The sequence below is a fragment of the Gavialis gangeticus genome, unplaced genomic scaffold, assembly GCF_001723915.1.
Source record: "Gavialis gangeticus isolate Ggan-Ray unplaced genomic scaffold, GavGan_comp1, whole genome shotgun sequence".
Lineage (NCBI taxonomy): Eukaryota > Metazoa > Chordata > Crocodylia > Gavialidae > Gavialis > Gavialis gangeticus.
Genome location: NW_017729033.1, coordinates 45,109,079 through 45,136,238, shown reverse-complemented (window position 1 = coordinate 45,136,238; position 27,160 = coordinate 45,109,079). Strand labels below are relative to the sequence as shown.

The following is a 27,160-nucleotide window of genomic DNA, read 5'->3' as shown; positions in this document are numbered from 1 at the left end:
AATGGCCCTGATTTATGGCATCAACAACTTCATTTTTGTGCAGATAAAAGTTGTTATTCTCTTTTGTTCTCCTGTTCTCACTGTCTCTCTCTTTTTTTGTTTAAACAGAAGGAAACTAAGTACAGAACCTAGATTCATAATATCCTGTAATCTTCAGAAGATCTAAATGTATATGGATGCTCCTACTTTCTGCTCTCTCAGTCCCACCAGCTTCTGGACTGCAAGGATCCTATTAGATTCATATTTCCATGTGGACCATATATGGTGGCTGACTGGAACCCAGCTTGAATATCCTGATGCTAAAAATTCTAAGTTGAGTAAATTGATCCCTACAGCCCCTTGAATTAACAAATATTTCCATGGAATCCAGACACTCTATACATTTTGGTGTGTCTGATCTAAATAAAAAATGTTTGTGCTTTTCAGCAAATGTTTTTTGGAGAGTTCATACCAGTGTATACAGACAAGTTAGCTGGCTAGAGTTAGTTAGTTATTAGTTCATGTTAAAGAACTCTAACATGGATGAATTCCTAGAGGAAGTATGGAGTTACTATGTGAAATGTAAAACTGAATATGTAAATATTACCCTCTAAGGGATATTAATCTCTTCTGGTTTCTCGTTTGGGTTTTAGTGTGTAAATTTCTTGAGAAAACCAACTGGTTCCATGTAGCACATCCTGAGAATTTTGAAATCCCACAAGATTCACCTCAGGCCTTTTATCAGAGCTGAAGGCAAGCATGCAAGTGAAGACAAGCTGTCTTCTCTATAGATAGAATCCCTCCTCCATGTGTATATGTGGAGGGCAATATACACGCTGCTCATAAAATACCAGTATTTTTGGTATAAGAACTGAGTAGAATATTGGGGCCACATTTTCTGTCATCCTACTGCTTTCAAGTGTGTGAACTCTGCTGAAGAACTCAAGGAAAACAGATCTGGCAAGCACAGTGATTTCAGGAGGGCTTAACATTCCTATAAGATTCCCCGGCAGCTGGTTTTTACAATCTGTGGTTGTGTCTGTTGGAGACTTAAGAAAAATGGCCACCTGGTCTTGAGGACTAATGTACAGAGTTACAACTGCTTTGGGGCCTCATTGGAATAATCTGCAGTAACACAGCAACAGATGCACCTTCTGGAGACTTGCTAAAGTCAAAACCAAAGAGTTGTCATCAGCGATTCCTCAATTCAAGGATGATCTCTACCATGGCTCACTGATAGATCTTGAGGTGACTTAAGAGTCCTGTCCTTGAGCCACAGATTCATCCGCAAGAGCTGCACGTTTTTCTGCAGGGAAGAGTAGACCGCAGGATGGGATTCTTCTTTTCCTTCTTCCACCTCTCTTCTGTGTTTCGAGGGCAAGATACTACCTCGAAACAGACTGCCACTTGGTTGAGGTTGCAGTGCCAGGGATTCAGCTGGCAGCCAGCTCCTCCCAACTCTTAATGTTGGTATGTGCCTTCTTGAGGTATGCCTTCAAAGTGTCCTTGTCATGTTTCCCCTGGTCACCGTGAGATCTTAGGCTGTTACTAAGTTGGGAGAAGAGCACTTGTTTTAGAAGATGAGAGTCAGGCAACCTCGTACGATGTCAGGTTCAGTGAACTTGGTGCTTGAGGATCTCTGCCGCAATGCTAGTAACATTGACTTCAGCAAGGACACTGGCATTTGTTCTGTGATCTTCCCATTTGATGTAGAGGATCTTCCAGAGGCACTGTTGGTGATACCCTTCCAAGCTCTTGAGATGATGATGGTAGTTATTCACGTTTCACATCCCTCCCTCTTTCCCTATAGGGTCCTCAATCCTCCCCCCTCCCCTCCCCAACTTACTTGAGGGAGCTGCTCTCCAGGCTGCCTGGGAGCCAAGTGCCTGTGTGAGTGTGCATGTACACATGCGTCCCCTGTCTGACTGCCCTTCTCCCGCTCCCCCCTGCCCCTTGTAGGCTGGAACTCTGACAGCTCTCTACAGAAGTGGAAATCCACATGTTTCTCTGTTAAAATGAAAAATCCACGTTTCTCAGTTAAAGGGAAAATCCATGTTTTTTTTCTGTTTTTCCGCAGGAAACAGAAAACCCAGATCCCTGGTCCTGACTTAGGAAGATAGACCTGTGAGTGTACATAAAGTATCACCTCAGCACTTACACGAAGAGTTCAGAAGGGTAAGATGCCAAATGCACATTACAATGTTATTTTCAAATCATTAGAACTTTATTCCAATTTTTTTTTCCCAAGAAAAAGGAGACACTAGTGCTGATGCAAGGTTACCACATAGCCAAGATAGGTTTTTATAGTAGGCAACTGTTGATTCTCTGGATCATAGTGTACACGTAAGAGGTCTAGACAAAGGCACGGTGAATCCATTTGTAGCTAATAACCCTAATTCAAGAACAACACATCTTATTACAAGTTTCACAGATACACGTGTTGTCTGAGTTAGATTCCAAGTTTAAAGCATGCTGCTTTCTTCTTTTTCACTTTGCTTTCATTCTCTGGATCAAAGCTGCTTCATGTTGAGCTGCACCCAGTGCCAGATGTTCCCTCCAGAATGGATGGGATTCTGTGCACTTCTCCCAGCTTTCTATGTTGATACTGAGCAACTTCATATTATTTTTGCACACATAGTGGTACTGCCATAGAGGGCGACCCTGCTTTCTAGATAGATCTCAAAACTCACTATACAAAATATTCTTTGGGATACAGTCTTCTCCCATTATCCTAACATGGCCGATCCATCCCAACCTCCTCTTCTTGAGAGTGGTTTCTAAGTGTGTCTGTCCTGCATGCTCCAGTACCTCTTTGTTCAGTGTTCTGTCTTCCCACTTTATTTTCAGAATCTTACACAAACATCTCGTGTAGAAGCTGGTCAGTCTCTTGATGTGCCTAGCATATGTAGTCCATGTTTCTCAACCATAAAGCAGGGGTGACAGCACACAAACCTCATAGATTTGCATCTTCACCTTAGCTGATCATTTGCTGTTATTTCATGCACGTTTCTGTAATAGCCCTACATTCTTAGCTGCTTTTCTGATTCTGTTAGTCAGTTCAGTCTGAAGGTCAAGATTCCTGCTGATCGTAGAACCTAAGTAGCAAAAACTGTCATCAACACCAACAGATTTATCCTCCAGAGTGATGCCAGGTATTGGTTCTTTCATCCTTTGGTACATGATTACAGTCTTCTTGAGACTAATTGCTATCTGGAACCTCTTGCATGGTTCATAAAATCTGCCCAAGAGACTTTGCAGACAGAATTCATTGTGGGCAAACAAGGCTGCATCATCTGATAACAGGAAATCCCTCAGAACCAGCTCTTCATCTTTGTTTCAGTCTAAATCTTGCAATGTTGAGCAAGCCTCCATCTAGTCTGGTTCAAAGATAAATGCCATCATTGCTGTCCTTGAATGCACGAAGCAGCAGAAATGAAAAAGAGATGCTAAAAAGCATGGGGGCTAAGACACACCCCTGTTTAACCCTGTTGTGGGTTTCAAAGGCATTTGATTCTTTGTTTTTGTTGTGTCTTACTGTGTTTTCCTTGCACTTTCCCTGTAAGGCCAAAGCCCTCATGTTCAGCACTGCAGGGTTTAGCTTGCTTTGTGGCAGTTTTGCAGCACTGGAGACTTCATGTTCTCTGCCCCGAGGAGCCAAAGGCACTCTTGTTTCCTCTCCCTCCACAGGACTGGACTGGGTCAAGTCTGAGGCAGAGCAAGTATAAGTTATGCATATATATACTGAGTGCAACTGTTAAGATCCACCCTGGATATGATTCCAGAGAACTGTAATAATAAATAACTGTTAGTTCAACACAGTGTCCAGAGAGTTGTTGCTGAACTCACAACATCATCTGGCAATGAGGATTGGATACTTTGCTGAAAAGACACCCCTAGATTGTGGGACACCATTCTGAGACCAGGCTGTGTTTTGTGATCAATGGGAAGTTTTTTTCTTCTTCTTTTTTTCTCTCTATTATGGCTGATGTTAGTTAAGATGGCTACATTGGGTCACATAGAAGAATTTGATGTGAGCCAGCCAGCTTCTTGGGACTTTTATGCGGAAAGGCTATCCTATTACCTGGAAGCCAACGAAGTGGAAAACCCAGCACAGAAGCACGTGATCCTTCTGACAGTCTGTGGTGCCAAAACTTTGCCATTGTTCGTTCCCTCACAGCACCTGCCTTACCAAACACTAAGTGTTATGCTGAACTAATTGACCTGCTAAAGGCACATTTTTGCCCAAGGCCATTTGTTACCCTGCAGAGATTTCATTTTTTTAAACAGACCCAAAAGGCCAATGAAGGCATAGCAGACTACCTGGCTGAGCTTCATCGCCTTGCCGAATTCTGTGAGTTTGGGGATCTTCTGAATGGCCTGCTTTGCAACTGTCTTATCTGTGGGGTTCAAGATGAAGCAATCCAACATTGCCTGCTCTGAACCAAATTTGACCTTGGCTACTGCACAAGAAAAAGCCTTGGCAACTGAAGCAGCATCCCATAATGTGAGAGAAATTCACCAGGCGTTCTCCAGCTATGTCCACTTACTCCAAAAAGATCAAGAACCAGATCATCACCAACAAATTCAGCAGATTATACTCTCACCAACTGCACCATTAATCCACAGACATGTTTGAGTTGTGGTGGCCAACATAGACAAAGGGAGTGCAGGTTTAGGAAGGCAGAGTGTCATGCCTGCAAGAAGAAGGGCCACATAGACAGGGTTTGCCACTTGAAGGCCAGTTCCAGGAGACAAAAAGACTGTGGCAAATGTATTCACTCCCAATCCACTCACAGATTGGAGTCCTCCCCAAAACGTGAGGTATAAAAATGATATTCAATTCAAAATGTTGGTGTTGTTGAAACTGAAGGTTCGGAGATGATTGCAACAGTAATAATAAATGGAAAGAAGTGCAAAATAGAAGAAGACTCAGATTTGGGAGTTTTTCTCATAGATGAAAACACATTCTGCCAGTTGTTATGGCATCCTCTCTCCAGGTTATTGAAACCTGAGTGTCACCTGCATGACTACAATGGACAGAGTATGGAAACTTTGGGTAGCTGCAGTGTAGATGTCCAGTACGGATTTGTTAGACAGTGTCTACCTCTCATTGTCATTAAGGGTTCCTGCAAAAGCCTTCTGGGGAGAAATTGATTCTCATAATTGGGAATCAGTATTCAAGGCGTACACAGTCTTTGCACAGAAAGTCTGGAAAGGCTTGTAAGGGAGTTCCCCCATGTATTCTCCAATGTATTAGGAACTTACTCTGGTCCATCTGTGATGTTCCAAATGGATCTTGCAATAGCCCCTATCTTTATGAAGAGTCGAAATGTACTTTTCGCACTGCAGCCAAAAATTGGTGCAGAATTAGGTCTGCTTATCATGCAAGGGGTCCTTGAGCCAATCATACATACAAGATGGGCCACACCAATTGTTCCTGTTTTAAAACCTAATAGTAGTGATCACATCTGTGGGGATTACAAGTGCACTGTTAATAAAGCCCTTAAGCAGGACCCACACCCAGTGCCTGCCATTAACCAGTTACTGTCTGTTTTTGCAGGAGGGAAGGTTTTTGCCAAACTTGACCTTGCTCAAGCCTATCAGCAATTGATAGTGGATGACAAGGCTGCTGAGGCCCAAACAATAATTACACACTAGGGAGAGTTCCATGTCAGGCACCTCCAGTTTGGGATTTCTGCGGCACCAGGAATTTTCCAGCAGTTCATGGAAAAAATGCTAGCAGGAATTGCTGGGATTGTTCCATACTTTGATGCTGTGTTGATCATGGGGCTGTCTAGAGAGAAACTCACTGAGAGACTTAGGGAAGTTTTACAGAGATTTGATAAAGCAGGTATCAAAGTAAAAAGAGAAAAATGTCAACTGGGAGTTTCCAGTATCAACTTGCTGGGCCATCAAATTGATGCTTCTGGCATTCACCCAGTTGAAGACAAGGTAAAAGCAATACATGATGCCCCTATACCAAAATGCAATCAGGATCTTCAAGCATCCTTAGGACTTATCAATTTTTATCACATCTTCTTGAAAGACAAAGCCACCATAGCAGAGACTCTTCATCACTTACTGAATAAAGGAGCTCAGTGGAAGTGGACTTGCCAGCACAACAAAGCCTTCCAGGGCTTCAAGAAGTTGCTGACATCAGACTCTGTCTTTGTTCACTATGATAAGCAGAAGCCACTGTCCATTACTTGTGATGCCTTGCCGTTTGGTGTTGGCACTGTCCTCAGTCACAAATTGCTTGACAGCACGGACACACCTATTGCTTTTAACTCTAGAACAATGACTTCAACCAAAAGGAACTATGCACAGCTTGATAAAGAAGCATTGGCAATCATTGCAGGAATTAAAAAATTTCACAATTATGTTTATGGCCGCAAATTCGAAATCTGAATAGACCACAAACCCCTTCTTAGAATTTTTACTACGGACAAACCAACTCCTATTTTGTCTCCCCATGTGCAACGCCGGAACATCATGCTAAATGCATATGACTATACACTCATGTACAAACCTGGGAAAATGACTGCAAATGCTGATGCATTGAGCCGCCTACCAATACAATACCTGATTGTGCTACTCCTCTGCCAGCGGAAGTCCTCATGCTGGAATCCATGCCAGAAGCCCCTCTTCAGGCTGATCGGATAGCAAGGATGACTAACAAAGACTCTATCCTTGCCCATCTCCTCAGCTGGGTATGGAGGGGCTTCCCTGCAGATAAATTGGCTGAGGAATTCAGGCCATTTTCATTGTGTCAGCATGAGCTGTCTGCCCACAAGGGTTGCCTATATTGTAATAATAGATAACTGTTAGTTCAACACAGTGTCCAGAGTGTTGTTGTTGAACTCACAACATATCAGTTTTCATACTCTACAGTTGCCTTCATACCTTGATGTAATGAGCAAATGATGTTCAACAATTTGGGGGGACAATCCAGTTTCTTCAGATCAGTAAAAAGGCCCTGTCTGATGACTATATCAAAGGCCTTTGTCAGATCAATGAAGACTCTGAATCGTGGTATTCATTGTTTGTCTACACTTCTCTTGCAGTAGTTTGACCAAAAATATCATATCAGTGGTGGAACGTCCTGAGCAAAAAACACATTGACTTTCAGGATGGATTCTTTCACTTAAAGGTTGCAGCTCAGGGAGCATGATACAAATGACAATTTTTCCAATGATGTTCAACAGGGAGGTACCTCGATAGCTGTCACAGTCACTTCTATCCCCTTTGTTTTTGTATGATTGTACAAGGTGAGTATCTTTGAAATCTTGTGGTACTGCTTCGTCTCTCCAACAGAGCGGGTCAAAATTCATGAAGCTTTTGAAGACTGAGTCATTGGCACATCTGTAGATTTCAGCAGGCAAACAATCGTTGTTGGATGCCTTGTTCCTGGGAATCACTTTACTGGCTATCTGCAAATCTTCTAATGTAGGCTCGTTGCCTAAATCCATCATAACTCCAAACTTCGGCAATCCTTTGAGCACTTCATGTTTGATTTCAGGCTCACTGGATTATATAATTCCATAGTGTTCAATCCAACACTCAAGTTTTTTTGTTTATAAGTAATGACATTTCCATTTAAATCTTTCAGTGGAGCTGTTTTCTTCTTGACTGGACCAATTGAGCAACCTTTTGAATGATCTGTTTTTCAATTTAAAAAAAAAGTAAATATGTAGCTTTAACAACAATTTTACACGTACATGTCATTGTTTTTTGTGCTCGGACAATTTTAAAAACAGATAAATTATTTGTGAACTTGAACCCAAAAGATTTTTAGGCCTGAGACAAAACCTGAGTAAAGGTCAGCCCTCCCTCCCCATTCCCCCACTGTATGCCATGTCATGCTGGGAGGAAATGAAATTCTGACTAAGAACAGTTGACTTAAATGAAATTTCTCCCTCCGGTTTGGTGGCAGGTGTGTGGCCTGAATTCTTAACATGCATGGGCTGACCCTGGAGTATTACTTATTATTTTATTGTAACAGTGTCTAAAAGCTCCAACCAGTAGTCAGGGCTTCATTGTGCTGGGCACTGGACAAGCATGTAACAAAAGAGATGATCCCCTCCCTACAGAGTATATGGTTTTCCCAAACTTTCTCTCCCCACCATGTCCCCAGCTACCTCATAATGTACCATATGGGAACATATACAAGACTGCTGGAAGTCACTTATACAGCAGCCCCATCACATATAGAACAGGGGCAGAATTGTCCCCTGTAATTCATTTTTCCTACCACTGGAGGAGCAGTATTGAGGGCCCACTCCCCATGCTCCCCTACTAGTTCTTCCTCAGCTTGGTATCACCAGGAAGTATGGAGAAGAAGAGGGCTGCAGCCACTGGATGCACAGGTGCCTTAGTAATGAGGGAAGCAAGCAGCTTCAGGGAGGCAGCTGGATAACAGGAGAAAAACCTGAGCAAATGATGGGCTAATACGGGAGGGACAAGACAGAGAAGTCTGTTCCAGCTTCCCTACAACTGCCCAAGACTCCTGGCACCTGCTGTCCTTAAACCTCTATACTGATAGAAGTGGAGCAACTTGCAAAGTCGGAGACTGCTCAGTATGAGAAAAAGTGTTGGGACTGAGTCCTTGGATTGTCAAGTCTCTGGGGCAGAATATGTTTCAGTCTGCCAATGAAATTTAGTCCTGGTACAAAAGGGAGCATCACCCACTGACTTGACATTGCATTCCAAGGTAAAATGTGAACTTGCAGCAGTATTCAATCCTGGTTTGCCAGTACTGGCAGACTATGTGCTATTAATTAAAGACTTGAACAGGATCATCCCAATAAACATCATTTAGAAACTGCAAGCCACAGTGACTTTGTTTCACAGGGCCGTTTTCTGTTTGTTCTGATTCGTAAGAACATTGCAGCTTTTCTGCTATTTTGGTAAATCAGTGTTGTAGCTGTTTATTTTTGTACCTCTCTTATAAAATTATTCCTTGTTTTACGCTGAGCTCAAGGTAAAACAACCATGACCCAGTTGACAGGAAATCAAACAAAGTTCACGTTCTGTAATGGGTTTCATCATAAGGGCAATGTCTTTATCAATAAAATAAATATCTTGAGGTAAATGTGGTTCTTGAATTAAGTGCAGGATGCCTTTTATATAGCTCTTGTACATTTGGTGTGATGTGTGGCTGATTAAAATGCGAGGAATGATACTGCACCTGTTCAGAGCACAGAGGCGCTGACATGTCAGTCACTTCATGCACATATGTGCTTTAAATGTTGCCTTCTACTGGGGCCAGACTCTGAATGGCTTTTTCAAATGTCCACTAATTTATTGATTTTTGTGGAAATGACTAAGAGAAATTTTGCTCAGAAGATGTAAAAGACTGTAGATATGAATGATGTTTAGTGTAAGATTTTGTTGAAGAGCTAATCAGAATTACTGTATACTCATAGTTAAGTTTAGATTAAATGCAAGTATATTATTTAATTTACTATTTACTATTAATGACAATGAACTATTTGCATGAGATTTCAACAAACCAAGAAGGAAATCCACATGGCTAGTTGACTTTGAAAGATTTTTGTCACTCAGTAGTAGAAATTTAATGAGATTTAAGCCTTTTGTAGCTACAGCCACGTAAAAAAAAAAGTTTTTAACTGACACTTTTCTAAACATTTCTAAAATTCAAAAGACTTCATTCTGATATTTTCAAAACAAGTATTTCAGTTTTTCTATTTGGAATTAGTTTTGATTTAGAAATGTTACTCAATTTTATTTCAAGAAATTAAAAGATCCTCCTTATCAATACTCAAATCCAAAATAAACTATTTAATTTTATGTCAAACAAAATATTCTATTTGAACTGAAATGTGCCTTTTAAACTCATTGGTTCAATTTATGTTTTAAAAACATTTCCTGTCTTGCCAAGACAAGCTGATTTTTGGGGATATTTTAGAATTGCCAGCACACCAAAAAATCTGTTATCTGCAGAGCTCTAACCCTAAACAAAAAATTGACCTCTTTCAATTTTGAATGCTCACTAGCCCTAAATTTCTACATCAAGATTACAATTCAGGATTTGAATTCAAACACATGAAATTCAAAATGGGTAAAATTTCAAGTTTTGTCCTCTTTACTACTTCAGCAGTAAAGAAGCAGTTGTCAGCAACAATGACCAAGTAATAGTGTTACATTCAACAGTAAGCTGTTTGATCTTCTCTGTTTAATCAGGCATAATCTTCAGACATAAGTATAGCATCATAGAATACCAAGATTCATATTACATGCCATACAAAACCAGTTCCTATTGCTGGCAAAGAGCAGGTGAGAAGGGGAATCTTCCATTTTTCCCTTCATGGTGAGGATATGGGCAGGGGCACAGAGAGGTACATGTGGTAGCATCAGAGGAAAGTACTTTCTTTAGTAATAACCCCAGAATGACAGTCAGCACCATTCCCAGATTCAGTGAGATCTGTTGTATTAACTCTTTAAGGACCTTGGGGCATGCAAGTAAGCTACATTAATTAGCCTCCATTTGAAACTATCTAGACAGCATTGCTCTTGGACTGAGACCACATTTCTGGTTTCGGACGGAAAAATAATGAATGTAGGCAGCTAAAGTGCTCTAGAGACTGGAAAAGGGGCAAAGTACAGTAGTAAAGTGTCAACCGTTACAAAGAAACTCCTGTTCTTTGCAGTGTTTCAACTTTATTGACTACATTCTGCTGTGCCTGCATGTGTGGGGCTGGTCTTCATGGAGTTGTATTGTCCTTTAAGCCTCTAGCCCAGGGGTAGGCAACCCCTGGCATGGGTGCCAGAGAGGGGCATGTGAAGGCATTTTGCTTGGTACATGCACCTCAGGGAGGACAGTGGGGAAGAAGCCAGGGCTGTACTGCCACAACAAGGGCCGGGCCCCTTTGTGGCTCCCCCACTGTCTGCCCCTGGTACGCCAACATCTTACAAGTTGAGGTTGTGGGTGTTTTTGGCACTCTGTCCAACAATGTTGCTGACCCTTACCCTAGTCTTACTTCTAAGGGCAAGGTTGCTGTTACTTGCATGGCTAAAACATCTAGCAGATCTGTAACATCAGTAAGAGAGTGGCTTCTTTTTCTCACCTTAGAGGTCATAGTGTGTCTGCCTGAACTTTTAGTTCAGACCTTTTCTCCCATCATATTCCTGAGTGGAGCTCTGCTTCACAAGTGGTGTCCCATTTGTTTTCTTTGTCCTCCACTTTCTCCATGCAGTTCCCCACACAGCCAGTCCTTGGGCACCAAGTTCTCCCACCATTGCTTTTTCACTCCTCCTGTTACTGTAAATTCACTACTTTTGCTGTGCCCCACTGGCTGTGAAACTGAAATAAGGCTGAAGTGTAAAATGATAATCCCCTAGGTTATTTTCCCACTGCCAAGTATCCTAGTGTACATTGTCTTTTGTCTGTCAGTCATTTAGATGGCTTGGGGCAGGGCTGCTGTCATGCCCGGGTATTGCACAGCATGGAGCATTTTGTCAGCATTAAGGCTATTATGAAGAAAAAGAATTGAGGGAATCACTGAAAAGTGTCTAAGGTTTGCCAGTGGCATTAGTGCTGTTTCCGTTAAGACTGGGATTTGGTGGGTCATTTTCATGATTAAGTAGATCACTTCATCCTATCCTTGCACACAGGAGCTAACATGCTGCTTGAAAACACGTCTGTTTGTGCAGCCTGGAGTCCCCCTCTTGTCCCAAGTCAGTGGGAGCAGCAGAGGAATGCACTGCACCCCTGTAGCATACAGAACAAACATTTGGTCCTAGTTGCATGTATGGCATATATATCCCCCAAGGTCACCTAGTCTCCTCCTCCCCCAGCTCCAGCATTCAAGGAGAAGCCAAGGGATGGAGGATGGGAAAGCGAAACAGAGTCCTTTGAGCCCCGGTTACTTGGGGGATTATTTTTAAACTCTCCCTCGCAATGGAGCCTTTGATAAATTATTCATTGGACAGAAAAGGCTGCAGCTGAAGTGCTGATGTCAGGAGGAAGGAGCTTAGTGCAGCAGCCCCGGTGCTGCTGCTGCTGCTTCTGCTGCAGAGAGACATTCAGCCTGAGCATAAGAGTGCAGCATGCTGCCTGGCTCCTGCTCCTGTTCCACAGCAGCAGCAGTAGCAGTGCGTGGGCCAAGGGTGCAGGGCCAAAAAGGGACCACGAGGAAGAGGAGGAGGGAACAGTATGGCTCTCCTACGAGGCAGTGGCTGCAGCGGTGGTTCCCTCTGGCTCCTGGTTCTGGCGGCAGCATGCCTACTGCAGCGTGCCCAGGTGAAGAAACCAGTCCGATGCCCTGCTACATGCAGCTGCACCAAAGAATCCATTATTTGTGTGGGATCCCCTGGTGTGCCACGAATCGTTCCCAGCGACATCAGCTCCTTGTAAGTTAAATCTTAATACACCAGAGCTCTCTTGAGCAGCAGGCTAGCAGGGGGTCCCCACCTTCCTTCTTTGTGCTTTGTGTTTCTTTTCCTTAAGTTGGGGGTTAGCTTCCCAGCTGGCTCCGTGACAGATGTCCATACCCCAGTAATGGGCAGTGTAATTAGTGTGTGGCAGTGTTTTCCATTGCTGAAGTATTGCACTGCCAGGCAGCTGCAAAGGAGTTTGATATTTTTTTTTATCTGTAAGAGCTTTTAAAATGAGAATCCTTGATTATCCTGTTTTACAGCAGTTAGGCAAAGGAATGAAAATGTATGTGTGTCTGTCCATACATACCATGGTGTCAATCTGAAATACCTAGGGAGATGGCAAGTGGCCATATTAAAGTGCTGTAGAATTAGAGAAAGATTTACTCCCTGATAATTAGTTTATCTGGCATTCCTACCCTGGGAGAAAAGGCTGCACAGACTTCTGGAACTTGACTGAGAGTTCACTGCATTTCTAATGTGAGTGAAACTGGAAATGGAGTTTTTAACTCATGCTACTTTTAAATCTCATGAGTCTTTAAGTTCCAGTCTCAGTTAATCCTATTTAACACATATACCCATTTTCTTTTCTCACGTGCTTTCCCCATCCTCCTTTTTTCCCTTTTCATTCTTGTCTGTAAAAATCCAAAAACACAAGTGGCAGACAAAGCAACCCTCCCCTTCCCCCCAACTTTTCTCTGGAGGGAGGTTGCCAAGGGGCAGAAAGTACATGTTATTAAAGATTGATGGAGGATACGGTGAGAAGGAATACAGTGTCAAAGTGTAGCATAGGAAAGCAGGAGCAGGAACAGGATTAGACATGCTTTAAACATGACAATTGGTTAATTTTATTGGACTTTCATAAAAAGAGGGTGGGCCAACCAATGGGAGAGAGTACTGGATATTGGCTAACAGAAGAGGTGATCATAATTGGTTTTGTTTAGTTGTTGGATTTTCCTACTTTTTTCTGTTAGGAGCCTGGTGAATGGAACCTTTTCTGAAATCAAGGACAGAATGTTTTCCCATCTGCCTTCTCTGCAGCTCCTGTAAGTATTGCACTTCTGAACAAAACACATCTCTAACTAACATGGTAACCTATATCCTCTCCATTAACTTCAGGGATGTTACAGTGCACCCGTGCTGAATTTGCCCTAGGTGTTAATTTACTGATGTTTTAAATTCTTTTTAGTTAAAAATCCATAGTGAAAAGGTCAGCCTCTTGAAGGCTCTGATCAATCATAGTGGCCTCTTAACCTGGCAGGGGAAATGCCATGTATCTGCGTCCAAGAAGGCAGTTTTCCTGAACTGCTTCGTAGAAGAACTGCTCTTCTAGTGTCGTTCAGTACCCGCCAAGGTGTAGCAGCTTTAAGCCCACTTTATAGAAATGAGAGTCTCCTCCCTTGCTTGCAAGCTCCAAAGGCCTTAGAGCTAAAGGCAAGCAAAACTCAGGGGCATCCGAATCCCAAGGCTTGGGCCTGCAAGTAGGATGACCGCCAAAGGTTTTGGAAACATCTGAAGCCCCAGGTGCAGGTGGAGGATGTTTGCTGGTATTAGGGCCACTTATGGTCCTGAGATCTTGGATTTGGAATTAGTTTTGGCTAATTTGGCCTTGGATACAAATTATATTTAAAAAAAAAATAGTAAAAAGGTTTAGGGCATCATCCCCTCTTGGAGTCACATGATCAATGGGACTCCAGCACTGTGTTCCTCCTATGCTAATGAATCTGTCATTAACATGGTGAGATTTGTTGGTATCAGGGGGTGACTTAAGTGCACATGGAAGGAGAACAGATCATTGGAGTCCAGATCATCTATATGAATTGGAGAGGGGAATTTGCAGGTCCAAATTCCACCGAAGTGCTGACTGTTTTGTGGGAAGGGTGGTCTCCCTAAGGGCTGGGAAGTGTAGTTTCCTGTGTTACCTCATGCAAGTCACTCAGGGAATGTCTCCACTGGGATTGGGAGTCCGTTTGTAGTGCAACTAGACATTCCCCAGCTATCTTCAAAGTAGCTGGCTTGAATGGTGATAGAAGTGAAACGGACAAGCCCGCTGGGGCCTGTAGTGCTCACTCAGTTGGCTAGTCAACACTGACACGCAGGCCACCATGCTTTTCACCTGGTTCACTCCGGTATGCCTGTGCTGTAGCCACACTTCCTGCCAGCAGTGCAGATATGCTCTCTGTACCTCAGTGCCCCATCTCAGTGAAAATAAACAAACAAATAAATAAATAAATTCTTTATCCCAGTCACAGCGAGGTATAATAGGGTAAATATGTTAGGACAGGGGTTTTCAACCTTTTTGGGTCAGTGTACCCTCAGCGGCTGGTTGAGAAGGAAGGAGTCCCTCAGCGATCGGTGAGCTGGTGGGGAGGAGAGAGGGAGGTGTCCCCCAATGCATACCCCTGGTTGAAATGTATACCCCTGATTGAAATGCATACCCCTGGTTGAAATGCATACCCCTGGTTGAAAACCCCTATGTTAGGAGACTGTAAGTCACTATAGGAATGGAACCTAAAAACCCACCATAGATAGATCAGTTAAAACTGTAGTTACCTGTGGGTGTATGCTCACCAACTAGTTACCTCTTGATAAATGGTGTAGGATGGGGACTATTAGGTGCTCTGTGGTATTTGCCACATGCATGCTTTTATAGTTTCATAGTTGATAGGGTTGGAAGGGACCTGAGCAGATCATCAAGTCCGACCCCCTACAATGACAGGAAAGAGTACTGGGGTCAAATGACCCCAGCAAGGTGTTCGTCTAGCCTTGTCTTAAAGACCCCCAGGGTAGGAGCCAGCACCACTTCTCTTGGAAGTTGGTTCCAGATCCTAGCTGCCCTGACAGTGACGTAATGCCTCGTGATGTCTAATCTGAATCTACCCTCTGCCAGCTTGTGAGTGTTATTTCTAGTCACTCCTGGCAGTGCTCAGGGGAACAGGGACTCCCCCAGTGCCTGCTGGTCCCCTCTGACTAGTTTGTAACAGGCCACTAGATCCCTCCTCAGCCTTCTCTTCTGGAGGCTGAACAGGTTCAGGTCCTGTAGCCTCTCCTCGTAGGGCCTGCCCTGCTGCCCCCTGATCATTTGATGGTATCTTATTGTGGAGCAGCTACACTTCTGCCTTGTGGTAACTAGTCTGTGTGCCCATGCTCTCCAGTGGCACCATGTAAAGAGGAGGTAACAGGCCTCTGTTAAGTCCCCTTTCTTTCTTTTGTGGATAAACACAACTGTGTCAGATGCCTTTATCCCCCCCACTGCTTCTGCCTTCTTTCTAGCAGCGCAATAGAGAGAGCTCTAGAGAGTGGAAGAAAGAAATGAGGGATGAGGACCATGGTACCATGGAGTAAAGTCCATGTGGTACCATGCAGTACAGTCGGGAAAGGGAGAATCTGGAGGAGTTTGGCAGGAACGCTGACTTATATTAATGGCTTCTAAATGCCCTGAATTAGAAAACATGGTAACTAACCAGTTACTACCCTCTAAAATACCACTGGTTTTGTCTGCGCTGAGAGAAGTGGTGCAGGCAAGTGTAAACAAGTTTAACATTGTATTAGGTGACATGTTTTCTAACTTAAAGCATTTCTCTGCTATAGACAGGTCGAAGGCAGGAGAAGGCAAAGCTGGTGGCTTCCTCCCTTCATTAAGAGTGTAGAGCAGAGCTAAGGTCAGTGCGTGCTTACCAGGTGCCTTATCAGACATCTTTGGGGCAGTACAAGTCTTACCAAAGAAAATTTGATCATAAGCTCAGCACGGTGCCTAGTTCCCCTACACCTCAAGAGCAACCTGAGGAGCTCACACAGGGAAAGATGAGACAAGGGGAAGGAGGACCTGGTCTGCCTGTCATTTCAAGGAGCTGGCAAGTTGGGCCTATACCCTGTTGAAGGCCAATGTATGAAAGGAAGAGATGTCTATGACCCAGGGTCCGAAGTAGATGGAAAATAGGAGCTTTGACAGCTGGAACAGCTCCTTCTTATTAGGAGGGAGAGAAGAGGCAGGGAGTTAGAGTAGAGAGGGGAACCCATTTATTTTCAGTGCTGGGATTGCCAGCAGCAATCGGGTAGGTATGATAGACTATCTTCATGGGGAGGAGGAAGTGCTGTGGCTTGGTTAGCTGGCTGATTTTACTGGGGAGATGAGAATTGGCAAGGGCATTTCACTGCAATCCCCAGCCACTTTTCTTGGCCTTGTGACAATTTTTTTTCTGACTGTATGCTGTAATCGTGAGAAACTAAGTAATACAGGAGACATAGCTTAAATTATTAACTGAATATTTGTAGTCTTTGGTATTGTATCTCATGTGGTGGGAATCAAGCTAAAATAGAAATAGAAGGATTTATTTTTAATTGCAATTTGAATCTTTCTCAGATTTCTCTGGGATAATTTAAAGAGTATTTGTCTAGAATTAGCATAATAGCTTAGGATCATAGGGAAAGTTTGCATTTCATGTTCATTAGCTTTCCAAATTAATTTTAGTAAAATGCCCAAAACAGTACAAAGGGAAGATTAATAAGTGGTTATAATAAGTGATTAATGCAGACATATTCACTTGGAGCTGAGAGCCCTGGTGAGCTTCTGGAATTGTTATTTCCTTTGAGTGGGGTTTTCTGCTCATTCTGATCAATGGAATAAAAAAGAGAATATTTTTGATTGGATACTTCCTTGTGTGTGATTTGTAAGCATAACAAGGCAGATTCTTCATCCCAAAGGTCAGACACATTGGAAAAGGAATTTTGCTGGCAATCGGTTTTACCTTTCTGCTCCCCAACTTCTCACAGCACAAGTTAGAAGGGCTCCCATGCATCACTAACTCAACCTAAGGTTCCTGAGGGAGCCTACGTAGTGTGTGATAGAGCCAACACCATCAGATTTGTGCTGGGAGTATCTCTCTCCACACAGTTGGAAATCTCCACTGATTATCTCTGGCCCCTTTAGAACCACTTTGCATAACTTTATATGGCATGAAGTAGCTTTATAAAACCAGAAGATCTAGGTCTAGGTTCGTTCAACCAAGGCGGATGATACATGTAGCATCTTTTTGAAAGAGAAGTAACATTAAATGGGGTCATTATACTTCTTTTTTTTTTACAGGACACTCCATAATATTTTATGTGTGCTTCACTGACGGGACAATCTGGATCTGAGTCAGTAAGATTAGTCTGGTCATGGTCAATAAACAGAACTGGCATTATCCTGTGTGCCAGGTTTTAATAGCTTTCCTAATATCTCTCTCCATTTTCAGCTTGCTGAACTCTAACTCCTTTACCGTCGTACGAGATGATGCCTTTGCTGGTCTTTTCCATCTAGAATACCTGTGAGTTCTATATTTTATGTATTCGCTAGTGTTTTATGAATCAAATGGTTCGATGAGTTGCCAAGACTCTCCTGCCTTGGAGAAACAGTCTTTACTGTGATTATTAGGGGCAAGGAGAATGGAGGGATTTATGTCCCATTTCCTGGGCAAAAGTCTTGTACAGCTGCCTACTATTTTTTTCCAGTGGTTTCAGAGTATATGTGAAATGTATTTGAATGTGGCGAGACTCTGAAAAAACACAGTGCACTGAAATGGTGCTGCTGAGCAAGAACTGGTGCTAGATTTGCAGGCCAGCTCAGTTTGTGTTGAGTTTCAGAGACTCAATAAATGATTCATTATTTGGTGATAACACCTAGCAGGTGAAGCACAGCATGCCAGGGTGACTGCCCACACTGGCCACAGTATCCTCTCTCATCCAGACCTGGGTTTTTTTCATTCATTCTTTATTACTTTATTTCTTTCTGTTTAGTACCCCTGTCCTCTATCCATTCATAGCATCTGACAAAGTAGGGTGCTGTTACCTAAGAAAGTGTATACATTTCTGAATGAGTTAGTCACTAAGGTGGCACCCTGCCCTGCCTTTTTAACATAGTTTACTTCTTCCCTTTATTTCTGACTTATTTGTCCTTGCTTATCTCCAATGTACCCATATGCCCTTCTTTCTCTTTATATTAATGCTGTTACCAAATTCTTCTCAATTCATATTCAAAGAAATTTTCCAAGTTTCATCTGCTTTCTTATCGGAAATCAGCAGACCACATTCTGGATAAAAGATATACCTCTTCAGTTACTTTTAAGAGCTGAATGACAACCTTTCTCTGGTATAGATTCTTACCATTATATTCCTGCCTAAAGAAAGGAGTAGTGTTACAAGCACTAAACCTTGCTAGTATCTTTGCAACTCTGAAGGCAATTGATGATACCAGTTTGGAAAGAACTAATACTTTATCATAGAGAACCAGCCAGCCTTAAAATTAACAGAGTAGGAATTTAGTAGATTATATAGTAAACAGCATATGTTACAATCCATGATTCTGCTGCCCTGGACTTTTCAGTGATGACAAGGGCTGTCTGCACATTCATCAGTGCTGCAGGTAAAATGTAAAATACTTGGGGAAGGAAAGAGCTTGAAAAGCTTCACATCTTAGCATGGTGCACATTGCTTTAAATGTGCAAAAGGTGCTCATGAGGAATCCAAGGTGCAGCTGATGTTTTTAGTGATAGACACAGAGATATGCAGGGATAACTGTAGTCAGGTCTACTTTTAAAAGAAAAAGACTTGGTCTCTTAATCTAGTGGTTTTCAACCTGTGGTCTGCAGACCCCCGGCGGTCCACAGGCTCTGCCTAATGGGTCCACATAAGATGACTATGATCAATGAAAAGTATGTGAATACCCACACACACAATGCAAAGGGGTCCACATATCCATTTGAAATTTCCAAAGGGGTCTGCACCTCCATTTGAATTTTTTTTAGGGGTCTGCAAATCAAAAAAGCTGAAAACCACTATCTTAGTCCATTGATAAAAGGCAGCATTTTGGTCCACAGTTGATTACTGGAAACCAAGAAACAGAGATAAGTTCTGTAAGACCCCAAATCTGCCCGAGTGGGCAACTGCCAGGCAGCTGAGGCTGTGGTCATTGTCTCCGCCAATTTCTCAGAATGTTTCTTCCTACCAAGAAACCTCACCTCCACCTTATGTGAATTGAATCTACACAGCTATATGTCCTCCATTAAGCATAATTATTACTCCAGTAATTTAGTTCCTCTCAGATATCAATAACCAAGCCACAATACAGGATAAGGAAACCCTGTGACAAATGGGAAAGAAATAGTTCCTCCGTGTACAAAAGAAGATATTAAGGAGGAAGACAACAAAAGCAGATAGCCAAAATAGCTCTAGAGCACCTCTGCTACAAACAGTGTGCATATAAATATTTCTAAAATAACTGAAATATTAATCTATGGATTAATATTTAGTATTTATAATATTAATATGCTCAAAAAAAAGACTAGATTACATATTTTCAGTCATTACTGAGTAGCATTGATAGGTGCATCCCTACTGAAAAATTACCTAGGACAGGAGTCAGTGATTCAGGTTTCTCCCTTAAGTAGGCAGCAGGCACAGCAGGTACCATCTGGCCACATGGAGAAGGGCAGGAGGTAGGCACTAGGCAGGCCCCATCACAGCTCCTCAAGGGATAGAGCTTGTCCTGGTCCCATGGAGAGGAAAGGGGATGTGACCTTGCTCCAGCAGAGGGTAGGGTGTGGGGGGTCAGGTCTTAACCTGGGCCCACAGGGAGGGAAGGGGGCATGGCCCAGCCCCAGTGGGTGGGAAGGAGCATGGACAAGCCCACTGGGGGGTGGAGGCATGGCCAGACTCCAGCCAGCCCAAAGAGAGGGAGGGAGGCGTGGCCCAGCCCTGCAGCGAGGGCGGGGGCATGGCCAGGCCCCAAACTGGCCCCCCAGAGAGGGAAGGAGGTGTGTCCCAGCCTCAACCCAGAAGTGAGGGAAGTGTGGCCCAGCCCCACAGGGGAAGGGGTTGCAGCCCGATCCAGCCCAGCCCAGCCCAGCCCAGCCCACACTGCATGGGGCTTGGGGTCTGGGAATTTGGGGAGGGAGGAAATAATAATGGTCACTTCTTCTCCACTGCCAGATTTCCTGATCCATGCATGGGGAGCTCCAGTGGCCAGATGTGATAGGTTTATGAGCCTCATTTGGCCTGTGAGCTGGAGATTGAGCACCCCTGAACTAGTTGACTCAAAGAGATGTTAGATAAGCTTTTGGGCACAACTAAATGTGCTGCTTGAGGTCAAACTTGAGAAAGGGCATTTTGTACCTGAAAATCTGTTTAACATCTCTCCCAAATGCAATATAACCTCATTATAATAAGCCCTGTCTATAATAAACTCCCACTTCTAGCAATTTCAAGAGCAATTCAGTACTATGATGCAGAAAATTGGCTAACCCTATTACAGAAAATACCCATTTTTAATGAACTTCTCTCCTAGTATCATGGGGATTTGTTATAATGACATGCTGTATCTAGTTGATCCAATAAAATATATTACCATGCAAATCCTGCTGTTTTCACACGGGCAGAATGTTTTCCTGTGCCCTGGCTATATAATGGGTTTCCTATCATTAAGACACAGACTACTACAGTGATGGGCACCATATGAGAACCTAAACAGATGATGAAAAGGCAAGAACAATTAGATTAATTCCAGGCAAGTGAGTTTGGTGTGTAAGCTCAAACCCAACATTATTTCTCTAACACTTCTTTTACTCCAATTGTGTGGTCTTAGATAGAAGAACAGGGTGCAATTTCCCAGGTTAGTGTTAGTGATGACCACATGGCAATTCTAAGGACCTTGGATCAGATGTTAAAATGTTGTAGGTTGGTTAATCTTAATTGTTCTCACTGTTTTTGTATCCCTTTCCAATTCCTTCCCTGTGCTGCTGTTTCCTCTGTTTGTCTTGTTCTTAATTTAAGTCTCTCTTACCCAGGGGAATTTACTTGACATTAAGTTAAGCTGCTGACTGTTGAAAATACCTGCACTAGGACAGCAGAATTGTTAGTATGTATTTAAATAGTAAGATAGTGCATATTCTGTATTTTGTGTTCTGAAAGTTGATTAAGCTAACAGATACTCATGCCATGAGGCAGCATTTTACTATGCAATACCTTGACTGACCTCCATTTGCCATCCTGCACTGCTCTGCACCCCATCAGGGTTGACTGGACTTTTTTCCTGTGTGCCCTCTTGGATCATGGTGAACAAATGTCACCTCCTTTTTTTAAATGCTGGTGTGCAACCAGCTATACATTCCTGGATTCAGCACCTACCTAGCTGTATTACACTACAGTACTGTGCTATGGCTTGTGTACCTGCTGCATAGGGAATGGATCTCCTGGCCCTCTGGGGAGAATTGAAGTCCTTGAGATGAAATATTGTAATAAAAACTGGGATGGCAAGCAATGCTGAATAAAAGGCAAGTTTCTCAGATCTGCTCATAAGAAAGCAAAGACTAATAACTGATGATATCTGGAGAAAGACAGCAGGTACTACTGACGTGGCTTCAGAGTAACATCTAATATGTAGCTGTTAGCGTGTCTCAGGTTTGTGTGAACTACACTTCTCTGGGTAGACAAGTCATTAGACGGTAACTACTCTGGGCAGAAGATCTGCCTGCACATGTTCTGTGAAGCACCATATGCATTTAAAAAGCCATGAAAATAAAAATTACATGAACTTATGAGACAAAAACTGGACTTCATGCTAATGTTCACTTCAGAAGATTCTAACAACCCTGCCTACCTTTCCTTACAATACTAGAGTTCCCAAATGGCACTGCAAAGGGCCATGGAGACCATTCTCTTCTTGGCTTTCTGTAGCCAACAGGCTCCAGAGGTGATGGTTAGCTATTTAGGAAATGTTGAATAAGTGTGTGCTTATTGCCTGTGATCTTTTTTTCTTCTTCTTCTTCCACTTCCTTCACTTGCATTCTCTCTCTCATTCTATCTAATACTTGTTTTCTAGCTTGCAGTTTGTTTGTAAGTGGGGGAAAGGGGGAATGTGAGTAGCTAGCCTGAGATTTCTCCTGCTTCAGGCACAAAAGAATCCATGAAAGCACCTATGAGGTTAGGAAGCTCCAGGTTAAAACAATAGTAATATTGTTAATTTTAGGTATTTCAAAAAAATCTTTATTTTCTATATAGATTTATTGAAGGAAACAAAATAGAAACCATTTCAAGAAATGCATTCCGTGGCCTTCGTGATCTGACTCATCTGTAAGTCCTTTAACACTTATTACAAATCATTTATACTTGAATAAAGCTGGGTATTCCAAGACTTGTGCTTAAGGCACGTCTGTAATTGCTTTTACTGTTAATGTTGAGAGTCCAAGCGTTTTTGAAGATAACTGGTTTTCATGCTGCGTAAGACATTTCCATCTTAATCTCTGTATATCAGCTAATTTGGACAATTAACAAATGTGAATAGCAACACATGTCCTTTACAAATGATCACTGTTCTGGTAGTGCTACAGAATTTTAACCTGTCTTACACACATGCTCAAATCACTTAGGACCTGACCATGCAATCTTTGCTCACTAAAAGAGTTCTCATTAACACATTAGATATTAGGTATTAGAGAAGGATTAACATTCAATTTCTTTTCAGCAACTTACTACTTGTTTGCTTCATTGTTTCATTCCACCTTGGTGGTGATGGAAATAGTTTGGCTTATTTCTCTTTTGTTTCTAGTCAGCTTCAATTTATGTCCTTGGGCAATAAAGTTTCACGAACCACAGCATGCTGAGTACGTAACTCATTCTTGATTCTAGCAGTTACCATCAGTGCTCGGCTTGTCAAATCATTAGCTTTATTTATGTGATATTAGACTGGGTAGGAGTCAAGATGATAATTAGGTTGAGTTCTAACTTTCTTTTCTAGTTCTTTGGCCAACAACCAGCTTAAAGCTCTGCCCAGGGATGTCTTCAGTGACTTAGATTCTCTGATTGAACTGTAAGTAATTAAAATCTTTATATTGGCTTTCTATTGTTATGAGACTTTTAATCTGGCTTTACATTTCATTTTTTAGTAGCTAAAATATTCATATTAAAAAGAAATGCACATTGTGTCACATTAGATTTTCACATTTTAATATTGTTGGCTCTACAGAATCTTATAAATTAGACTTTATGAATTATTTTGCACAATAATGCTGGGACCTGCATTATTGCATCTTATTTTCTGGTTCTGATGTAAATTTTAAAGTAAAAGGGGCACCATCAACTTCATAATTATGCTTTGTCTGAACTTTTTTTAATTAGTATTACCCAAGGCTCCCCTGAAATTATGATTGTTGAAAGAGATTAGAGAGAAACAGTTTCTTCCCCTTCATGTATTTTGCTCAGTTAGGGTGCATCCAGATGAGCACACATGCGCAGGGGTCCGCATTTCCCATGGCACAAATAGCAGTGTCTCATATTTGTGCTGCTGCTTTCTGCCCCCAGTATGCCCTGTACACACACTCTGGCATGCAGCAAATTGTCCTAGGTGGGGTACGGGAGGCTGGTGCTGACCCCAGCAGCCTTACCTGGGTCCTGGGGGCCTCCTGGGGCAGCAGCAGCACTAATCTGGCCACATGGAGCCTAGCCAGAAGTCAAAACATAGCTCCAGATGGCCAAGGTCCATGTCTGGTAGAGCACAATACTGCTATGTGTGCCATGCCACTTTTTTTTCAGCTTTTTTTTTTATACCAGCATTTCCTGGTGTCAAATTTTGGTGCTGCACTACAAATTAGCAGTGTGGCAAACAGGTGCATGTGTGCTGCATGTAGCTGACGGCAACTCAAACAGTTGGGAGGAACTGTAAACTGCATGCTCGCACTCATCTGGACGTGACCTTAGTGTCAATATTTTTTTCAGTATACTCAGTCAGTTCATTTTCCCTTATTGTTTGCTTATATATTCATATAGCAACAAGGGAAAGCAAAATATGTTAAAGAACAGGAAAGTCTAGTTATAAAAATCATCAGCTGGCTCCAGGGCAGGAGACATACCTGAGACAGCAGAGAACTCATTTTTTGGAATGAGCCAGACATTGCATGTATGGTGAAACTTTACCAATCTAAACATGCTGTTCTGCTTCAGCTGCTTGTGGAATTAGTTTCTCTCTTTTCTGTATTAACCTACCCTAGAGGCTTTACTGATAAGACTACTACTGCCAACCAACTGTGCTCTGGAAGAGTATAATAAAGTAAAGGAATTTACAAATTTCAGTAGGACTCAAAGGCAATGGAAAGCAGCCTTGCAGTAGACAGCCATATTGTGAGGATTTACTACATCGTAGTTCCAGTCCTCCTAACAGGGTGGGGAGCTGGAATCGATGATCTTCCGAGGTCCCTTCCAGCCCTACTGTCTATGTTTATGCCTATGAGTGACTTTACACATGAATAGTCCATTTAATTAATATATAGGTCAGTGTTTTCAGGATTGGCACTCAAGTTTGCTGTAAGCAACACTTGACAGAGGTGTGAAGAACAATACAATCAGAAAAATAGATGGAAGATCCTTCCCGTTTTTTTCAGAATCAATTCAAAACAATTAAATGTCAAGGTGCTAACAATTCTGCAGTTTTCCTATTACTACCAATCATTTCAAATATGTTTATTTCTGTGTGTCTTTTTAGAGATTTAAGGGGAAATAAATTTGAGTGTGACTGCAAAGCCAAGTGGTTGTTTTTGTGGTTAAAGATGACAAATTCCACTGTTTCTGATGTCCTGTGTATTGGTCCAGCAGACTATCAGGATAAGAAGTTAAATGATGTCACAAGTTTTGATTATGAATGCACCACTACAGGTATTCAGAATATATATTTTTAAGCACACTACATATGATTAAAGATTAGAAATTTAGATTAACCCCATATTACTGTGCAAGCATGATTTGGGGGAGGGAGGAAAGGGTTATATATAAAGCACTTCAGAATAAATGAACAAGCCTTAAAATTGAGAATGTTACATTTAAAGATCACAATAAGTCAATGAGAGTTTTTGTTTGGATTTAGCAATAAAAAGGACAAGAAATTTGAGTTTTCAAATTCTATACGGCTTTATTATGACTCACTTTGTGACTCAATGTTCATCACAGAATTTTTGCTATTGTCTGGAATAAGGCCATATATCTATGTCAGAAGAGCTTCCTGAAATCTATCTAATTTTCACAGAAAGACAATGAACAGAAGACTAAAGTATCTGTTATCTTCATTCAATAGGCCATGGCTTAGTAGTATAGCAAATATGTGTCAGCAGTATTTCCAGTACTTAATTATTCAGCTCCATAAGAATGGAGAGAAATATTGGATAATACTAGTGCATGGCTTAGCATTTTGGCTTTTATTTTAGATAGCAAATGCCATCAATAGAAAGTGAAGAGAAACTTGCATGAAGTTTGTCTGAGTACTGCAGACTAAACAAATTATCTATATATTCTGTTATTAAAATCATCTGCTACTGATGTTAGGTTATTCTTGTATGCAATGAAAACAGACTCCCAGCCTCTATGGTGCACTCTTATTAGCATTATTTGAGTTCTCATCTCCACAAAACCAAACTGTTAGATGTGTGCTAGAGCACTTAAATTTTTGTTTAAAAGACAATATACCTGTTTATTACCAGTATTGTAAAGGCTTGAAATATAAGCCAGGCACAACATATAAAAAGGAAAAAGAATGAACTCTAAATCAAAACTCCAAGATACATCAGAAGCAGCATATGTGGAAAATGATAATCCCTTACATAGGCAAAACAATGTCAAAATCAGAAGAGATTTACATGGCTGTGAACTGTACAAAACCCATCAACCCACAATGCTTCTTTATTAGGGATAAATCTGACCTCATACGCCCTGGAGTTTACGTTAGAAACATGTTGTTCTGTCTAAGATGTTTGTGGAAGTAGCCTCTATATTTTCTGTATTAGCATACCCTAGAAGCTTTACTGACAAGCTACTACTGTAATCAGAGAAACACTGGAACTATGTAGTACATAGACACTATATAGTCCATATATAGTTTGGAGCACTGTCAGACCTCAAGCCATTCGATTGCTAGTTGATATGATCAAAGAACAAGCATATCATCTCACCAATATGGGCTTCATAAACAATATGCTTGTCACAAACCCACCCATGGGGGATCCCCAGGGCCCTCAAATTTCTTCTTCCTGAGCTGACATTTGCTTCAAGGAAGAGACTGAGGTTGTCCTAATACAGCTCCATATCATAGTTTCATAGTTTCTAGGGTCGGAAGGGACCTGAGTAGATCATCTAGTCCGATACCCTGCCATGGCAGGAAATAGTACTGGGGTCAAATGACCCCAGCACGGTGTACATCTAGCCTCCTCTTCAAAACCCCCAGGGTAGGAGCCTGCACCACTTCTCTTGGAAGTTGGTTCCAGATCCTAGCCGCCCTGACCGTGAAGTAGCGCTTCCTGATATCTAGCCTAAACCTACCCTCTGCCAGCTTGTGACCATTATTCCTGGTCACTCTTGGCAGTGCTCGGGGGAGCAGTGACTCCCCCAGTGCCTGCTGATCCCCCCTGACTAGTTTATAACAGGCCACTAGATCCCCCCTCAGTCTTCTCTTTTGGAGGCTGAACAGGTTCAGGTCCTGTAGCCTCTTCTCATAGGGTCTGCCCTGCTGTCCCCTGATCATGTGAATGGCCCTCCTCTGGACCCTCTCCATGTTGTCCACATCCCTCTTGAAGTGCGGTGCCCAGAACTGGGTGCAGTACTCCAGCTGTGGCCTGACCAGTGCTGCATAGAGGGGGAGGATCACCTCTTTTGACCTGCTTGAGATGCATCTGTGGATGCATGACAAGGTACGGTTGGCCTTCCTGACTGCCTCCCCACACTGCCGACCCATGTTCATCTTGGAGTCAATGATGACTCCAAGATCCTTTTC

At 42.3% G+C, this 27,160-nt stretch overlaps 1 protein-coding gene across 1 annotated transcript in view; it reads left to right on the top strand.

The window, feature by feature from the left end:
• The first annotated feature begins 11,887 nt into the window (after positions 1 to 11,887).
• LGI2 (leucine rich repeat LGI family member 2) overlaps positions 11,888 to 27,160 on the top strand; it is a 29,490-nt gene continuing 14,217 nt past the window's right edge. Inside the window, exons 1-6 of the mRNA XM_019526259.1 lie at positions 11,888 to 12,351; positions 13,350 to 13,421; positions 17,613 to 17,684; positions 22,411 to 22,482; positions 23,147 to 23,218; positions 24,887 to 25,056. Of these exons, the coding sequence (XP_019381804.1) occupies positions 12,155 to 12,351; positions 13,350 to 13,421; positions 17,613 to 17,684; positions 22,411 to 22,482; positions 23,147 to 23,218; positions 24,887 to 25,056 (655 nt within the window). The 5' untranslated portion in view covers positions 11,888 to 12,154. The remainder of the gene's footprint in view (positions 12,352 to 13,349; positions 13,422 to 17,612; positions 17,685 to 22,410; positions 22,483 to 23,146; positions 23,219 to 24,886; positions 25,057 to 27,160) is intronic.